The sequence below is a fragment of the Lagopus leucura genome, unplaced genomic scaffold, assembly GCF_019238085.1.
Source record: "Lagopus leucura isolate 7727_CA_CO unplaced genomic scaffold, USGS_WTPT01 Super-Scaffold_760, whole genome shotgun sequence".
Classification (NCBI taxonomy): Eukaryota; Metazoa; Chordata; class Aves; order Galliformes; family Phasianidae; genus Lagopus; species Lagopus leucura.
In genome coordinates, this window is record NW_024962257.1 from 5,468,141 (window position 1) to 5,482,404 (window position 14,264).

Below are 14,264 nucleotides of genomic sequence, written 5' to 3' on the forward strand. Positions count from 1 at the left end.
TGGATCAGGAAGAGTTTACTTTTTTTTTTTTACTTTTTTTTTTTGGTATGTGTACATTTGTGTTTCTCTGCTGTTGAAGATTAAAACTTACCAGTCACATCAAGTCACACAGTCCAGTCTGCTGCTAAATTTCCAATCTCAGACACATCCCACTGTGGCCCTAGTGGGCAGTTCTGCAGAACTGCCTGGGTGACACTGAACAGGCTATGATCAAGAGCCACTAATAAAAGCTCCTTTGAAACCTTCAGAGAAAAACACTTTCTCATCTCTGCTGGAATTCAGTCTCCTCTACAACACTGCTGGATGGCAGGGAAGCTGTGCTATGGCCGTGCTGCCAGCCCACAGATGCACACTGTGTTTTGCCCACAGATGCACACTGTGTTTTCCAGATTCAAGCTCCCTATCAGAAGCAACCAGCCAACTGACCTCTTTATAAAGAGCACAAGATCTTGTAGGAAGAATGACTGGATTTTCTGTGGGCTCAGAGCACACTCATCTGCTATTTTATGCAGCCGAGGTACAGTCCAGGCATCCCTCTCCTGGACTCCAAGGAGCCCGCTGGCCTGGGTGGCTCTGGGCAGACCACACGGCTTTTTCTTTTCTACTTTCTACATCTAAAAGACATTGAAGGAGAGATGCGCCCAGCTCAAGGACGAGAGTGCCCTCTGTTGTCACGGCGCTCTCCAGCATCCTCCCATTGCACTGAGCCTTGCCTTCCCCTCCTGATCAGCGATGGCAAACGCCCTGAAATTAAATTAAATTCGAGCATAAGCTGCCCGTGTGCCTTCAGGTGAGAATTACACGGGGGGCTGCCGCAGCAGACGGATTTCACAGCACCTGACATGGCCACCAACAGCCTCAGGGGTGAGCATTTGGGGTTGCAGTGATGCAGTAGGCCTGGAAGCAGATCTTTAAGGTCCCTTCTAATCCAAGCCATCCGACGACGCTAGGATTTGGGAATAAGCCCCCCTCCCACGGGCACCAAGGGCCAGAATCCTGTCAGGCTCCTCTCTTATTTCAAAAAAATCTCCATTGCACAGAGAAGTTCTTCAGCACAAAAAGAGGAGCCAGAAAGCAATGTGGACGTTTCAGCATATCTTTATTTTTACAAGCACGGGTAAGCTACAGCAGTTACACCGCACGGCCTACGCAGGGAAACCCTGCCACCGTCTCAGCGGCGCCGCCATGACACCCGCAGCTCTCCCCGCAGGCCTTGCTGCGTCCCGATTGGGTGTCCCCGTCACCACGGCAACAAGCAGCTTGGAGGCGGGGCCGGCCTGCGCTCACCCTATCGACGGGGCCCTCATGGCGAAGCGACGCTCTGATTGGCGGTTGGGGTAACGAGGGGCGGGCCGCTCTTCCGTCACCGCCTCGGGTTTCCCTTCGCCGTGGGGGGACCCGCCTCTTCATTGGCTGCTGTCGTTGCCATGGCAACGAGAGGACGCGGCGCGGCCTAGAGGAGACCCGGCCGCCATGGAGCATCCCGAGGGAAGCCCCAGCGGCCCGGCGCCCGCCCGGGTGCCGCTGACTAAAGAACCAGCACCGCAGTCAGTGCCCGCCACCCAGCTACCCATGAAGGTTTATGAGGCAGCGTTGAAGACGGGACCCGATTCCTCCAGCGGCCTAGCCACAGCCGGCTTCCGCACTGCCAAGTACCTGCCTCCGGAGTGGCACCAGAGCAACTACAACCTGTACCACAAGGCCTTCGCCAGCTGCGAGGAGTCCGAGCGCAACAGGGATGAAGCCAAAGAGCTGTCTGAGAGCACCGCAGCTGCCACCCAGCGTGCCCAGAAGGATTCCACGGCCGCCCTGGGCCAGCGGCTGCAGGACATCCACTTCTGGAAGACAGAGCTTCAGAAGGAGATTGAGGAGCTGGACGCAGAGACCAACCTGCTGGCAGCCCAGAAGCTGAGGTTGGAAAGGGCTCTCGATGCCACCGAGGTGCCCTATGCCATTGCAACTGATAACCTGCAGTGTCGGGAGAGGAGGCAGCCCCCAGACTTGGTCTGTGATGAGGTGGAGAGGGAGCTGCTGAAGGTGAGAGCAAGGCTGAGGGTGTTGGTGGCCCTTTGGCAGTGCTGCCCTGATCTATGATCAGCTTGGTTAGTAGCTGGAAAGTGCAGCTCATGAAGGTGCTCTCTGGATATTAACAAAGGTCTGTTTCTACTTCTAGGCAGCCTGAACTCAGTCCTAAATTGAGGACGGATTACTTAAAAATTCTTCCTTCTTTAAAAAAAAAAAAAAGTTAAAAATCACATGAGTACACCCAGAGGAGACCAGGTCCCTTCCCTCAGACCAAATCCTAGCAAATTCAAAGCTTAAGTTTCCAATATGGGACTCAGCATCTTATTCTGGCATTGAACATTTTCCAGATTCTTATTGGATTGAAATCTCCTCATCTGTACAGGTTACATTTAAAAATGCAGTACCCCATGAGCAGCCTACTCAGAACCAGAGAAACGCTGCTTGCCTGTTTTCCATGCTCAAGTGAGCAGTCTCTGCCTTTTACCTGTATTACAGTCTGATGCTGTAGCCCTGCCAAGGTGGTGATCTAACATCGAACTTACTGTGTCTCAGCACAAGCCATCACTGTAATTGTACTGCAGAACAGCAGTATGGCTCTCTCTCCAAACAGTACAATATAGTTTTGTGACACCTGCATGAGATGACAGCTCCAGACACGCTGGGAGGCACAGACAGATGGTATTTCTGACAGCGTGACTTAAGCAAACCTGGTGCTCTCCTGAAATTTGCTTGATCCTTCCCTCCCCTAGAGGACTCTACTCCAGCTGACACTTTGTTAACTGTCACCAAAATCCAGCACAGCATGTAGATTGCCTCCAAACTGATGTAATTATTCTGATTGCTTATGGTACGGGGAAGAGATTCTGGGTCATTTTTCATTCTTGAATGATACATTTTCTAGTGTCCCATAAATAAGTGAATGATCACTTACTGGCCTGCAGCTTCCATTATACTGTGGAAGTATATTCATGATTAGTTACTGATTAACACAGTTGATTAATGTTTGTTGTTAGAAAAATACTTAAGAGGATTACAGAGCTGATGAGGTGACAGTATCTAATAATATTTTTGATAGGAACAATGCTCAATGGTGATCAATATTTGGAGGTTGCTCTAGTCAAAAATAGAAAAATGAGAGAATTAGTGTATAGAAGAACATTTTAGCAGCATACTGGTCTGCTTTGTGAATTGTAGTTACAAGATTCACATTAAAAAAAAAAAACAAACACGAAACTATTTTCATCAGCTGCTGCTGTTTTAGAGAAATGTGTGAAATGTAAGACCTACCCCTCCAAAAATTCAACTTTCTGGAAGGATTTCTCTCCTGCATTTATTTTCTCCTGATCTCTGTGCCAGAGAATAGTTTGTTCATTGCTAAGAAGTCCATCTGCTGCTGCTAATTCTTCACCTGAAATTGTGGTTCTCTGCTTGTGACGGCAGTGTCCACAGCCAAGTGGGATGTCATCAAAAAAGAATGATGTGAGTTCAGCTGAGGCGTGTGTACCAGCAGCAGATGGACTCCTGAGAAATGAAGATTTTGTTGCCATGCCAATGACCTTTGCAGTACAGAAGGAAGAGGAGTATATAATATGAGAGGAAACCCTTCCCATTTTCATGGACGGATAGATTTTATGGCATAAATATTTGCAAATAGATTTTTTTTTTTTTCCAAGTGTACCCTCTGTGGTTTTGCTGGCTCTTTAAGCTGCCGCTGTACTCTGTACCTCTTTCACTGCAAAAAAAGAATACAGTACCTTTTATTTCTTACTGTCTTTAAAACTGAATTCTTCACACTTCAAGTTGCCCTTCCATGAATTCTGGCTGTTCACTGTGCAGATTTCAGAGTTAATGACTCACTTCACTGGTAGCTCTGTGTTCATTTGCTTACTTAGAGGAGGTAGGCAAATTTTATTACTAAAGTACTGACATACATTTATGAATCTTGCTTTCTTGTCCAGCCTTTTTCTAATCTTAACTTAAATGGTAATTAACTCACGGGAGATCAGGTGCCATTCATTCTCTTCCATGCAAAAAAAAAAAAAAAAAAAAGAGAAAAAGGAACATTTTCCCTAAAGTCAGCTGTGTGAGGGAACAGACATTCTTCTCCTTCCACAAGGAATTTTAACTTCACAGTTAACTTATATTCTAGAGCATTTTCCTCTATTTGAAATTTTTCCTCCTCTACTAGCAGCCCAGGCTTATATTGGCTTCACTGGACAGCATCTTCACTGTGATCCTCCCAGCTCCTGCGGATAAGTGGAGAATCTGCATGCTCAGGGGAAGAACACCTCTGGACAAAGGATTGCCTTTCACATGGTCTTGGAAAAGCTTTGCACAGGTCATGGGTTTTGTTGCTGCTTTCAATTTTCTGCAGCAGTGTGGAATATTCTCAGAGCATCCTGCTGAGACAACCACCTTTCAGCAGCCCCTAGGCAGGTGACATTTAACAAGGGAACACCAAATGCACTAAACAAGCAGTTTTGAAACCCAGCATTTAATTGGACTTTCACTATCTGTTGAGCAGGAATCATTTCAGATGACTCACAAATAAAACAGAAATATCTCTGCTGAAAGTTTTGCATACCCATATAAGATTTCAGTTTTTCCTATTTCTTTGGCACACAGTCCATTTCTTTACAGCTTTCAGTTCTAGCTCATCTCTCCTATTTGTTCTGCAGGATAGAGTCATATTTAGATTACCTAGAGTAAGACATACCCCAATTAAATAGCAGCTGCTGGAATGAGGGATTAAGGTATTTAAGTGAAAGCGCCTCAGATGCATAATAAAATCATCTGTTACTCAGAACTTCATTGATTCCACTCAGCAGCATACTAATCTTTCCTCAATATAGTTCTGGTTAAGAAGAATCTGAAGGACAATTCTTTTCCCTGTAGAGAGTGATCTCTAGTGACTAAAAAGCTGACAAAATCTCTCAGTAGTTAGGAATAGTTATTTCTTTGAGCTGCTGCATTGGAAGAAGCAGAATTCAGTAAAAGCAATACATGCATCTGTTTTCCATGAGGTTTTTCCTTCCATAGCCCATATGACATCTCCTCTGAAACCCCTTTGCATCAGTTTAATCATGGTGTAGTGTTTTTGTGTACACACATTTAATACTGAAGTGGTATGCTCTAGCACAGGGCTTGCCACAGAGTGGTATACTGCCAATAAATCATGCTTCAGCTGCATTCATTCTGTGTTTCAAGGTTATTCCTGTATATCCAGTGTCCAGACTCATTAAGTGACTGCCAGATATGACTGTGGTCTAAGCAGATGCAGTTACATTTGGTGGTTTTTTTTTTGTTTGTTTGTTTGTTTTTAATCCAAGGACTGTATTAGACTCAGAATGTTGATCAGTTGTCCATTTATTTCAATGATGAAATCAGCCCCAATATTCCCTGGTGCTAAAGACAAAGGCATTAGCCAAGATCCTGTCAGCTACATAAAATTTAAAAAGTGGAGGAATGATACAGTTGTGTGCATGCCTGCCAAGTGCAATCATGGGGCAAGGAAATCAACAGAAACCCCTTTCCAAACAGCATTATCAGTAGCTTTGCCAAGCAAGCCAGCAGTCCTCCACATAGACAACTCCATAAAAGCAGTGCGTTTTGTTTCAATGTCTGCAGGCAGCAGATTCTCAGCTGACTCTGGCAGACCTGATATTTATGCAGAGTTGACCTGTGGCCTTCCTCCCATGAGCTAGCCTCAGCTACACTTGTCAACTGGCTGGGTTGCTCTGTGATAGCTGGCAGCACAGCCAGGGCTGTATGACCTGCATCAATGGATCTCCACCTTCAGCACAGTGCCACAGCTCCTCTCAGCCATGCAGTAGGACTTTTCAACTGCTTTAAAAGCTAGGAGAAATCCTTGATTAGATAAGTTGAAAACTCATCATTGTTCACATCTGCTTACTCACTCCGAGTAGTCTTAGGTTGCCATTAATTATGAGAACAATACCTTGCTTGAGTGCATATCTCCTCAAAAGGAAATCTATTTCTTAATTTCATTTTAGGTCATTCAACAAGGGAGTTCTTTATTTTGAGGCTATTTCACTTTTCCCATATGAGAGGCCATAATTGCCAAAGGAAAGCTTTTCTCATTAAGATTGTGCATGTTACACACAGGAAAATGATTGCCTCTATTTACATGGAGACTGACTGCCCAACACAAACAATATCAATTATTCTAAGAGTAATTTCAAGTGCTGGCTCTTTATAACACTTTAAAATCCTTTTTTTTTTTTTTTTTTTTTTCCTTTTTGACAGTTCAGCCACTGTAATAGTTCTTTTTTGCAGAAAGCAAGTCTTTGTGTTCTCAGTTTGTAAACTGATACCTTCAGCTATGTATTTATTTTAACTGTGCTCTTTCAGACCCTTAGAAATAATATTTTCTCCCCAGTCTCGGTTGCCCTTCTCTGTTTGGAATAAAATGATCTCTCCTACACTCCCCATTGGTTTCTTGTGATGGAGAAACTGACACTGCAGGGACACATGCACTCATTTGTTTGTCAAGAACACTGAGGATCAACGTGTGCCAGCAGTGTTCTGGCTATAACTCATTAGTTAGTGTATACTCCCTTAATTGTCACTGGATGACTGTCACTAATACACACATTACATTAATTAGAAGCTCACCATATGAAAAAAAAGCTCTTTAAGATACCAATTTCAGGTATTAAATGCCTTTATGTAATAAACAAAACCATCAATTGGTCTGGCCTTTATGCAATGTATAACCACCAGTTCAGTAAAGTACTTCACAGAGCACTGATGGTTAATCCCTAAAGCAACACCATTGCCATCAAAGGCGAGCACCAGGTACTTCTTGTTCTGTAAGAGAATATTACAAACGATGGTCTTTTTTGTCCTGATAGTGTTTATGCTGCAGTGAACACTCCTGCTGCAAGCAGCACAAGCTCTAAGTTCAGACTTTGGATCTGTTCTCAAGGTGAGGCAGGGCTTTGTGCAATCACCTCTCATAGCTGAAGGCGTTTAGCCTCTCCAACTACGCTGCATAGCTCAGGTAATTCGGTAGTCCTCGATACTATCCCCTCACCAGAGGCAAAAGCACTTGGTCTAATAGTAAAGTCAAGCTGCAGGCATGTGTCACCAGGTTTACCTTGGGCTGGCTTTCCTGTACCTGCCAAAGTAGACAGTAACTGCTTAAACTACAGAACAGTAACTGCTATTTTTAGTTAATGCAGAGCATTCAAAGGAAGGAGGCCAATGAAACATTATTATACTGCCACTCCTTTAAGTAGCTCCTTATCACCATAGTTCAGACAAATGGTATTTTTGGAGATCTGGTGGAAATGCGCGAGGCAGCAGCTTCCAAGATAAGTGCTTGTTGCAGAGCAAGGCAGATTCTGGCTGCCAGCGCCCTGCCAGAGAAGCTGGTCTGCTGCATCACACCCTGCTGCAAGACAGCAGCTCCTGGCAGCGGAATTTATGCTGCCACTGTTCTGCCCAGCTCCAAAGTGACACCTTGGTTTCGTGCAAGGCAGTGACTCACGCTGAGCACAGTGCTGCTGCCCTATCTGTTCCCTGTTTCAAGGCTGTGCAGGTAACTCAAGCGTTCTGTTTAATCTGACAGAACATATGCTTTCTCATAGAACACACATGCAATATAAAAATAACGAATCCCCAGGCTTTAGAAGTACTTCAAATATTGCTGCCTTTGTAAACTTAAAGCTGAGCTACTCAGTATTTGCTAACTCCAGAGAGGATCTTGTCTTCTAATAATATGGTAAGAGTAGGTAATGAGTGGGAGATTTAAGTATATATCCACAACCATTAAAATGGAATTGCTCTGCAGGATGGTATGTACTGCACTGAATATCATAGAAGTCTTCCTATTTTTATCTAGGAAGCTGAGCTTATCAGAAATATCCAGGAGCTTTTGAAAAGAACTTTGATGCAAGCTAGTAACCAGATGCGGTAAGAAAGTTCTTGTAATATCTCAATCATTATTAATATAGTCAAAAAAAAACCTGAGAAGAGGAACTCAGTGATGAAAGTTAAGGATTACCAGCTAAAGTAAGGCTCAGGAAGAGCCATTCCCTTCCATAACTTCCAGTATGTGTATTCGCTTCTCCAATTTCCCAATACTAAATGTAAATATTACAAAATATTATCTAGACATCACTGTCTTGTTACAGCATGTGATGTATTTGTACTGTAAGGTCTTTTACAATTATTTACCTGATCAAAGGGCCTTTTCAAGATGAGTTTCTTGCCACCAGATGTCAGTGTGAACTTGCAATACAATAACTGAGCTCTGCCTTCCCTGCCAGTATGAACATCCATTGCTCTTCAAAAGGAATATTTGCCTTTAATTTATATCAAATCCTTTGGAAAGAAGTTATTATCCAAATCCTCAGGTTAACTCCATATCATGGAGTTAATTGCTAGAAACCTTGATACTTTGCTAATTAAAATAATAATAATTCAATTTATTCTGTTCTACCAGATAAAATTTATTTTTTTAAAAAAGAATGCTTATAGAGGCAGAAAAACTTAAGTTGCTCTGTTACATCAGTTACAATCTCAGAGGAATCTGTTGAATTTAACCTTTGCTTGTTATAACTGTTTCAAGATTGTTTTAAGTACTGTGGTTGGCCAGCAGGATCTTTTTTAATTCTTTAGCTAAGAGTGACATCTGGTGTCAGCAGTTGATAAAGGCACGCTGTCTTTTGTACTCTGAAGTCATTCTAATTAATTCTGTACAATACAATTCTGAAATTAACAACAACATATCAGTTCCCACCCTGAATGGCATTCCTCCTGCATTTCCTGAGAAGGAATTACACTGCCTAAGTGCTACAGGCTAGCAAGGAGAGCTCACAGGATAATACAGGGTCACTTTTCAGAGGTTTTAGAGTCAGGTTCAGTGTGCTAGCACAAGAGAGGGTTAAGCATCCTGTAAGCAATGCTTGATGTCTTGGGAAGAATATTCTGTTGTTATACCCTCCACCTGAAGCTGCTATTGAAAAAATCCATGTTGTTTTAGGATTGAGATATAAAATCCAAAGTCTAACAACTGCTTTGCCACAGGCTACAGAAACCTTAAGCCTTCAGTGGGCACAGAACAGTGCTGAACGTCTAGGGAAGTGGTTAACACATCAAGCTCACTGCCCTCACAGATGGCTGGGAGCGAAAGTTCAGCTAGGCAAGTCTGCTTTCCCATTTTCATTTGACAGGCAAAGGATCAGAGTCTAGTTTCATTAATGTTTGTGTCAGTTTTGCTGAGCTGTATTGTTTTTCACTACCCATATATGATAACAGTGATGAGCTTTTCAGATTAAATCGGGACCACAAAGAGGTTTGTGAAATGGACTGGTCAGACAAAGTTGAAACGTACAACACTGATGACAAGTGTGGAAGATACAAGAACCAGAGCACCAACATTCAGTTCCATCCTAGTTCAGTGAAGTTTGAAGAGAGGTAAGCAGTTCTCATTATGCTCCATAATTACACTGTTAACGTGCAATACATCCTTTGCATCACTGAAAGCTGCAGTGCTCCCGTGAATTAATGATGTTATTGCTGTTACTTTGAGTGGGAGACATCATACCTTCAAAAACAGCTACTCCAAGAGTAATGGTAGTGCTACCATCTCAGCATGCCATGCCACTGATGGCAAAGTAGATTACATACAAAGTAGGTTTGTTAAAGCTTTTCTCAGAAATAATTGCCTTTATACTTCTAAAGTCCTATCTAACTCCTATACATACTTCCTATGAACACCAACAGACATGCCACTCTTTTGGGAAAGCTTCCTGTACACAAAGTGGCTTAATACAACTACTTGCAATAAATCTTGTAAGGTCCCCCTTTCAGATAACATTCAGGTAATTTTCACATGGGTTACAGATACTGTAGCAATAGAAATCACAGTAATAATAACAGCAGAGCAGCAAGGTCCTAGGCTGCAGCAAGCTTGCTCAAGTGCAACAATCAGATTCACAGAAATAAAGGGAGGGAGAAAAAAAGAAAAAAAAAAATCCAAAAAAAACCCCAAACCAAATGAAAAAACTGCTTACCTTCAGAAGACCTCAAGTGTACAGGAATCTCCAGTAACTCACCCTTACCTCCACTGCCAACCCTTAACTGAGGTCTGAAAAGGGATTGATCCTGGCTCCAACCCTTCTGGTCACTCAGGAGCATTGTATACACCTGAGTTTCCCTGGGTTGGCCCTAACTTCCTACCAGGTGCTCAATCACTGTTTCAAGTCATGACTTAGCATTTCTGCTACAGTGACCTAAGTACTGCAGTGTCTTCTGCTACTCAATGTGGCAAAGTATAAGCAGACATCGTGTTGTCTTTGTTTTGAAGCGTACAGAGTCTGCAGTGCATGCATATATTCATGTGTTTATTTGGTGGTGACTTAACTGCTTCTGCTTGCAATTACTGTGCAGAAGATTGCTGGCGAGTTGTTTTTTTTTTTTTTTGGTCACACATTATTCCCACAGAAGCAATGAAGTGGATGAGGGATTAATTTTATAAAGGACTCTTAATCTTCCTTGTTGGTAAGTCTAGACTGCATGCAACATAGCAAACACAAACAGAAGTATCCAAAGCTTTTGCAGGGGGAAAACCAATTTCAGATTGTATTTCTAAATGCAACCTGAACAAAGAGCAAGCTTCCAACCCCTACAATTCTATGATTCTGTTTATATACTATTCCCTTCTTCCAGTGCATCAACACCAGAGACATGGGCCAAGTTCAGTCATGACAACATCTATAGGGCAGAACGAGAAAGATTGGCTTCAGTTAATCTTCGCGCTTTGATTGATAATATTCTTCACGATGTATCTGAGGACCTGAGGATGCAATGTGCTGCTGTTAATGAGGCTTTTGCCAAACGTTGTTTGGAGCTGGATGATACAAAACACAAACTAGAGCATCATTTGAAAGGAGTAAGTGTCATTTTTTGAATGCTGGATACAGGCATGACAGCATCTTCTGAGAAGATCACAGTGGGCTTATCCTCTAGGAAAAAATTCTTAGTCCATGTCAGGTATAAAACACTGCTGTGTCAGCTGAGTATCTGATAAGAGTCTTCAGTGCTGGATTATGGCTCCAGTTCAGCTTGTGCTGCTGTCTGCAGTGCTTCTTCTGTAGTGTCTTCATTAAGCAGCTCCTGTCAAATGGAAAGAGTATCTTTGGCCTCTGCATCCTCGCCAATGTGGAGCAGCTCCTACTTCTGTATTAGGCCACTGGGTAGCACAGAAAGAACAAGTCATTCCTTAGTACTGGTGGGTAATGACAGCTGCCAGACTATTTTCTGCTTGTGTCTGTGGTTATGAGGGAGAAAGGATTCAGAATTTCCTGTCTTTTTCTATTTTCTTCACTAGAAATCTACACAGTTCCAAGCTGTGCAGCAGTTCTTAATTTCGCTCAAAATAAATCGAACTTTTCTGGGATAATTTACAGTAAAAAATTTACCATTAAAAGCAATTCAAGGGGGTGGGATGTGTTGTCAGGGAAGCTTTTAAACAGGCTACAGAATATTTTCTGCCTCTTTTTAGACCAGAGTTCAGATTCTCAGTGTAGAAGTAGAAATAAAGACGTCAAAACCACCTTTGCACTTTCATTTCTTTTATTTTCTGGCCAAATATGAGATCAAAACTGTGACTCAGTGGGACCATGAACAAATGTGTAGCATGCACAGAGACAATGTGCTTTTTTTCTTCTTCTTTTTTAATAAACAGTTTTTCTTGGGTATCTTTTTCAGACCCTTAAGGAAATAGGAGATCAAGAAGCTAACATTGTTGCTCTTAAACAAGCTATCAGAGACAAAGAAGCCCCGATGAAAGTGGCTCAAACCAGGCTGTATGACAGGTCTTTTAGGCCCAATGTTGAGCTCTGCAGAGATGCAGCACAATTCAGGTAAAAGCTGCTAAACAAGTCCTCCAAGGTGTCCATTCTATCCAAAGGTGATGTAAGACAGCATTTGCACTTTTTTTTTTTTTAGAAATGTGTGGTCTTTCTCTTTTACTACTAGGTTTGATTCTGATATGTCAGAAATAATTCAATTGTCTGAAATCACTGCAAGGAAGACATTATTTTAATCTAATGTATTGGCAAATAGAAAATCTATGCACACCAGTCTGCTATTTGTCTTTATGCTTTTTTCTCTGAACTGTGTGTTTTCATTTTTGATTCAGATAATCAAAAAAAATAAAAAAATAAAAAAAAAATAAAAAGTCTGACAACTTGTGAATAATTTGCAACCCTTTTGCTATTAGCAAAAGTTCACCACAAGGTGGACTCTGTGCTGAAAGAAATACGTTTCAAGTGCTGAGAATGTAAATGGGCTGCACATATCCATAGCCTGAGATATGTCCTTAGTACTCAGAAGAATTGGGCTGGTGGCATTTGATTTTCAGTAATAATCCATTTTAGAACTGGAGGTCAATAAATCCTTCCAATTTAAAAGTCTGAACATTGCATTTGTCACTTTTGATCTCATTATAAGCCTTGTAATTGATTTTCCTCCTTCACATGTTTCTGCCCTTAGGAGAAGTGGAGGATCAGCTTTTGCAGGCTTCCATGTACTTGCAGCAAAGATGCCTGCCATTCAAAGCTGATATGCTGTTCTTTATACAGCGAGCAAGAAATTACAGTTAATCTGAATGCTTTATGCCATTGCAGGCACAGTCATTGAAGTCCTGATTCAGCAAATAATTCTTGTGCAAGCCTCTCAGTGTGTAAATTGCCTTTAATGCGATTTAAGGAACATGCAAGCCCTTTGCTGAATCAGCATGTGTTTGATTGCCATGCTGACACTGTTTATATTTACTCAGTTCCCATAGCATACAGGGATTTTGTTGTCCCAGGAAGTAAACATGAGCAGACAGGGAGTGCAGAAGGCACCTACCCACCAACATTCAGTTGAAGTGATGTGTTTTTTTAAAAATGGTTTACTGCTGTTCTGCCACTTAAAGTCATATGCATTTAAAGATTGTTTCCTCATCTCTGGTACAAGTATCATCTTTAATACTTGAGCTTTATGCTAGTGAACAGACATCAAAATCCAGGCTTAAGGAAGTGCAGGTGCAATCAAACTGATGACTCATCCAACAAGTTTTGTCTGATGTTTCTTGGTACAAGTGTCCTACACAATGGGATACTTGTAAAGTGAGGATGGATAGTTCATCTGCAGTGGCAAAAGACATTCTTAGTACTATCTAAATAAAGGGAAACTCGAATACAAAAGCTATGAGAGTGAGTTCCGTTTTTCACTAAGTGCACAGAACCATCAAGAGGATCAACATTTCTGAGTCTGTAGCCCATAGTCTCCAACACTTACCAGGTCCTCTTCAAAGCGTTGGGATCAATACCTCCTGCCCTTGTTGTTGAGTGTTATGCTTCTATAACCATTGATTTTTGTTCCTGTTACAGTTCGTGTGTCCTTAGGAACACACACAAGTTTCTGCTCACTTTAATATTGCTTATGTCATTCTGTTCAGGTTGATCGGCGAAGTTGAAGAACTAACAGAATCCATTGAATCTCTGAAGAAAAAACTGCGGGAAGCTGAACAGTCTCTGAGGAACTTGGAAGACACGCGGATGAATTTAGAAAAAGAAATAGCTGTGAAAACAAACAGTATTTTTATAGATAGGCAAAAGTGCATGGCCCATCGCACTCGCTACCCGACTGTTCTGAAACTAGCAGGTTACAGGTAGTAATCTCTGTACTGGCTGTGCAAAGTCTGGAAGAAAATGTCACCTAGCATCTTTCATAGAAAATGCGTGGACACTGTTATACACAGAAGTACTGTGCTCATTTCTGTCTTGTATTTGGATTAAAATGCATTGGAATGTGATGGCTGCCTTTGAGCCTTCCCTCTAAAAATTTGGTCTGAGTGCAGACATACACAGTGAGTTTAAAATGCAGCTTAAAGACAATTCCTTGCATCTGATGTGTATCTATCACATTCACATAACTTTCACAGTATGGCTTTGAACCTAAGAAGCAAATATTTTGAGTAATTATAATATACACAGATGTGAACCCATAAAATTTATAGCTTTCTAGCATTTTACGGCTGCATGAAATAAGAGCAATAAAAGTGCGTGCCTGATAGAAGATCGCCTGATCAGCGAGGAAACAGATGAGGGACTTTTCAGCCCTTCAAACGTTATTAGTTAAAGTTTGCACAGGTTAGATGACAATCTGACTATTGGCAAAAACGCTGCCAGTCCATGACACCCGCGTATCTAATCTGAAAA

General features: G+C 42.0%; 1 protein-coding gene across 1 annotated transcript; it reads left to right on the plus strand.

The window, feature by feature from the left end:
• The first annotated feature begins 1,462 nt into the window (after positions 1 to 1,462).
• On the plus strand, positions 1,463 to 13,721 carry TEKT4 (tektin 4). The gene is made up of 6 exons (XM_042864583.1): positions 1,463 to 2,037; positions 7,892 to 7,962; positions 9,325 to 9,468; positions 10,723 to 10,945; positions 11,764 to 11,918; positions 13,502 to 13,721. Exons 1-6 carry the CDS (start codon positions 1,474 to 1,476, stop codon positions 13,716 to 13,718), a joined length of 1,374 nt encoding a protein of 457 aa, XP_042720517.1. The 5' UTR covers positions 1,463 to 1,473; the 3' UTR covers positions 13,719 to 13,721.
• Positions 13,722 to 14,264: the final 543 nt, after the last annotated feature.

Coding starts and splice junctions, on each gene's coding strand:
- TEKT4 (XM_042864583.1), top strand. CDS start 1,474: ATGGAGCATCCCGAGGGAAGCCCCAGCGGCCCGGCGCCCGCCCGGGTG. Junction 9,469..10,722: donor TCAGTGAAGTTTGAAGAGAG/GTAAGCAGTTCT, acceptor CCCTTCTTCCAG/TGCATCAACACCAGAGACAT. Junction 10,946..11,763: donor TAGAGCATCATTTGAAAGGA/GTAAGTGTCATT, acceptor TATCTTTTTCAG/ACCCTTAAGGAAATAGGAGA.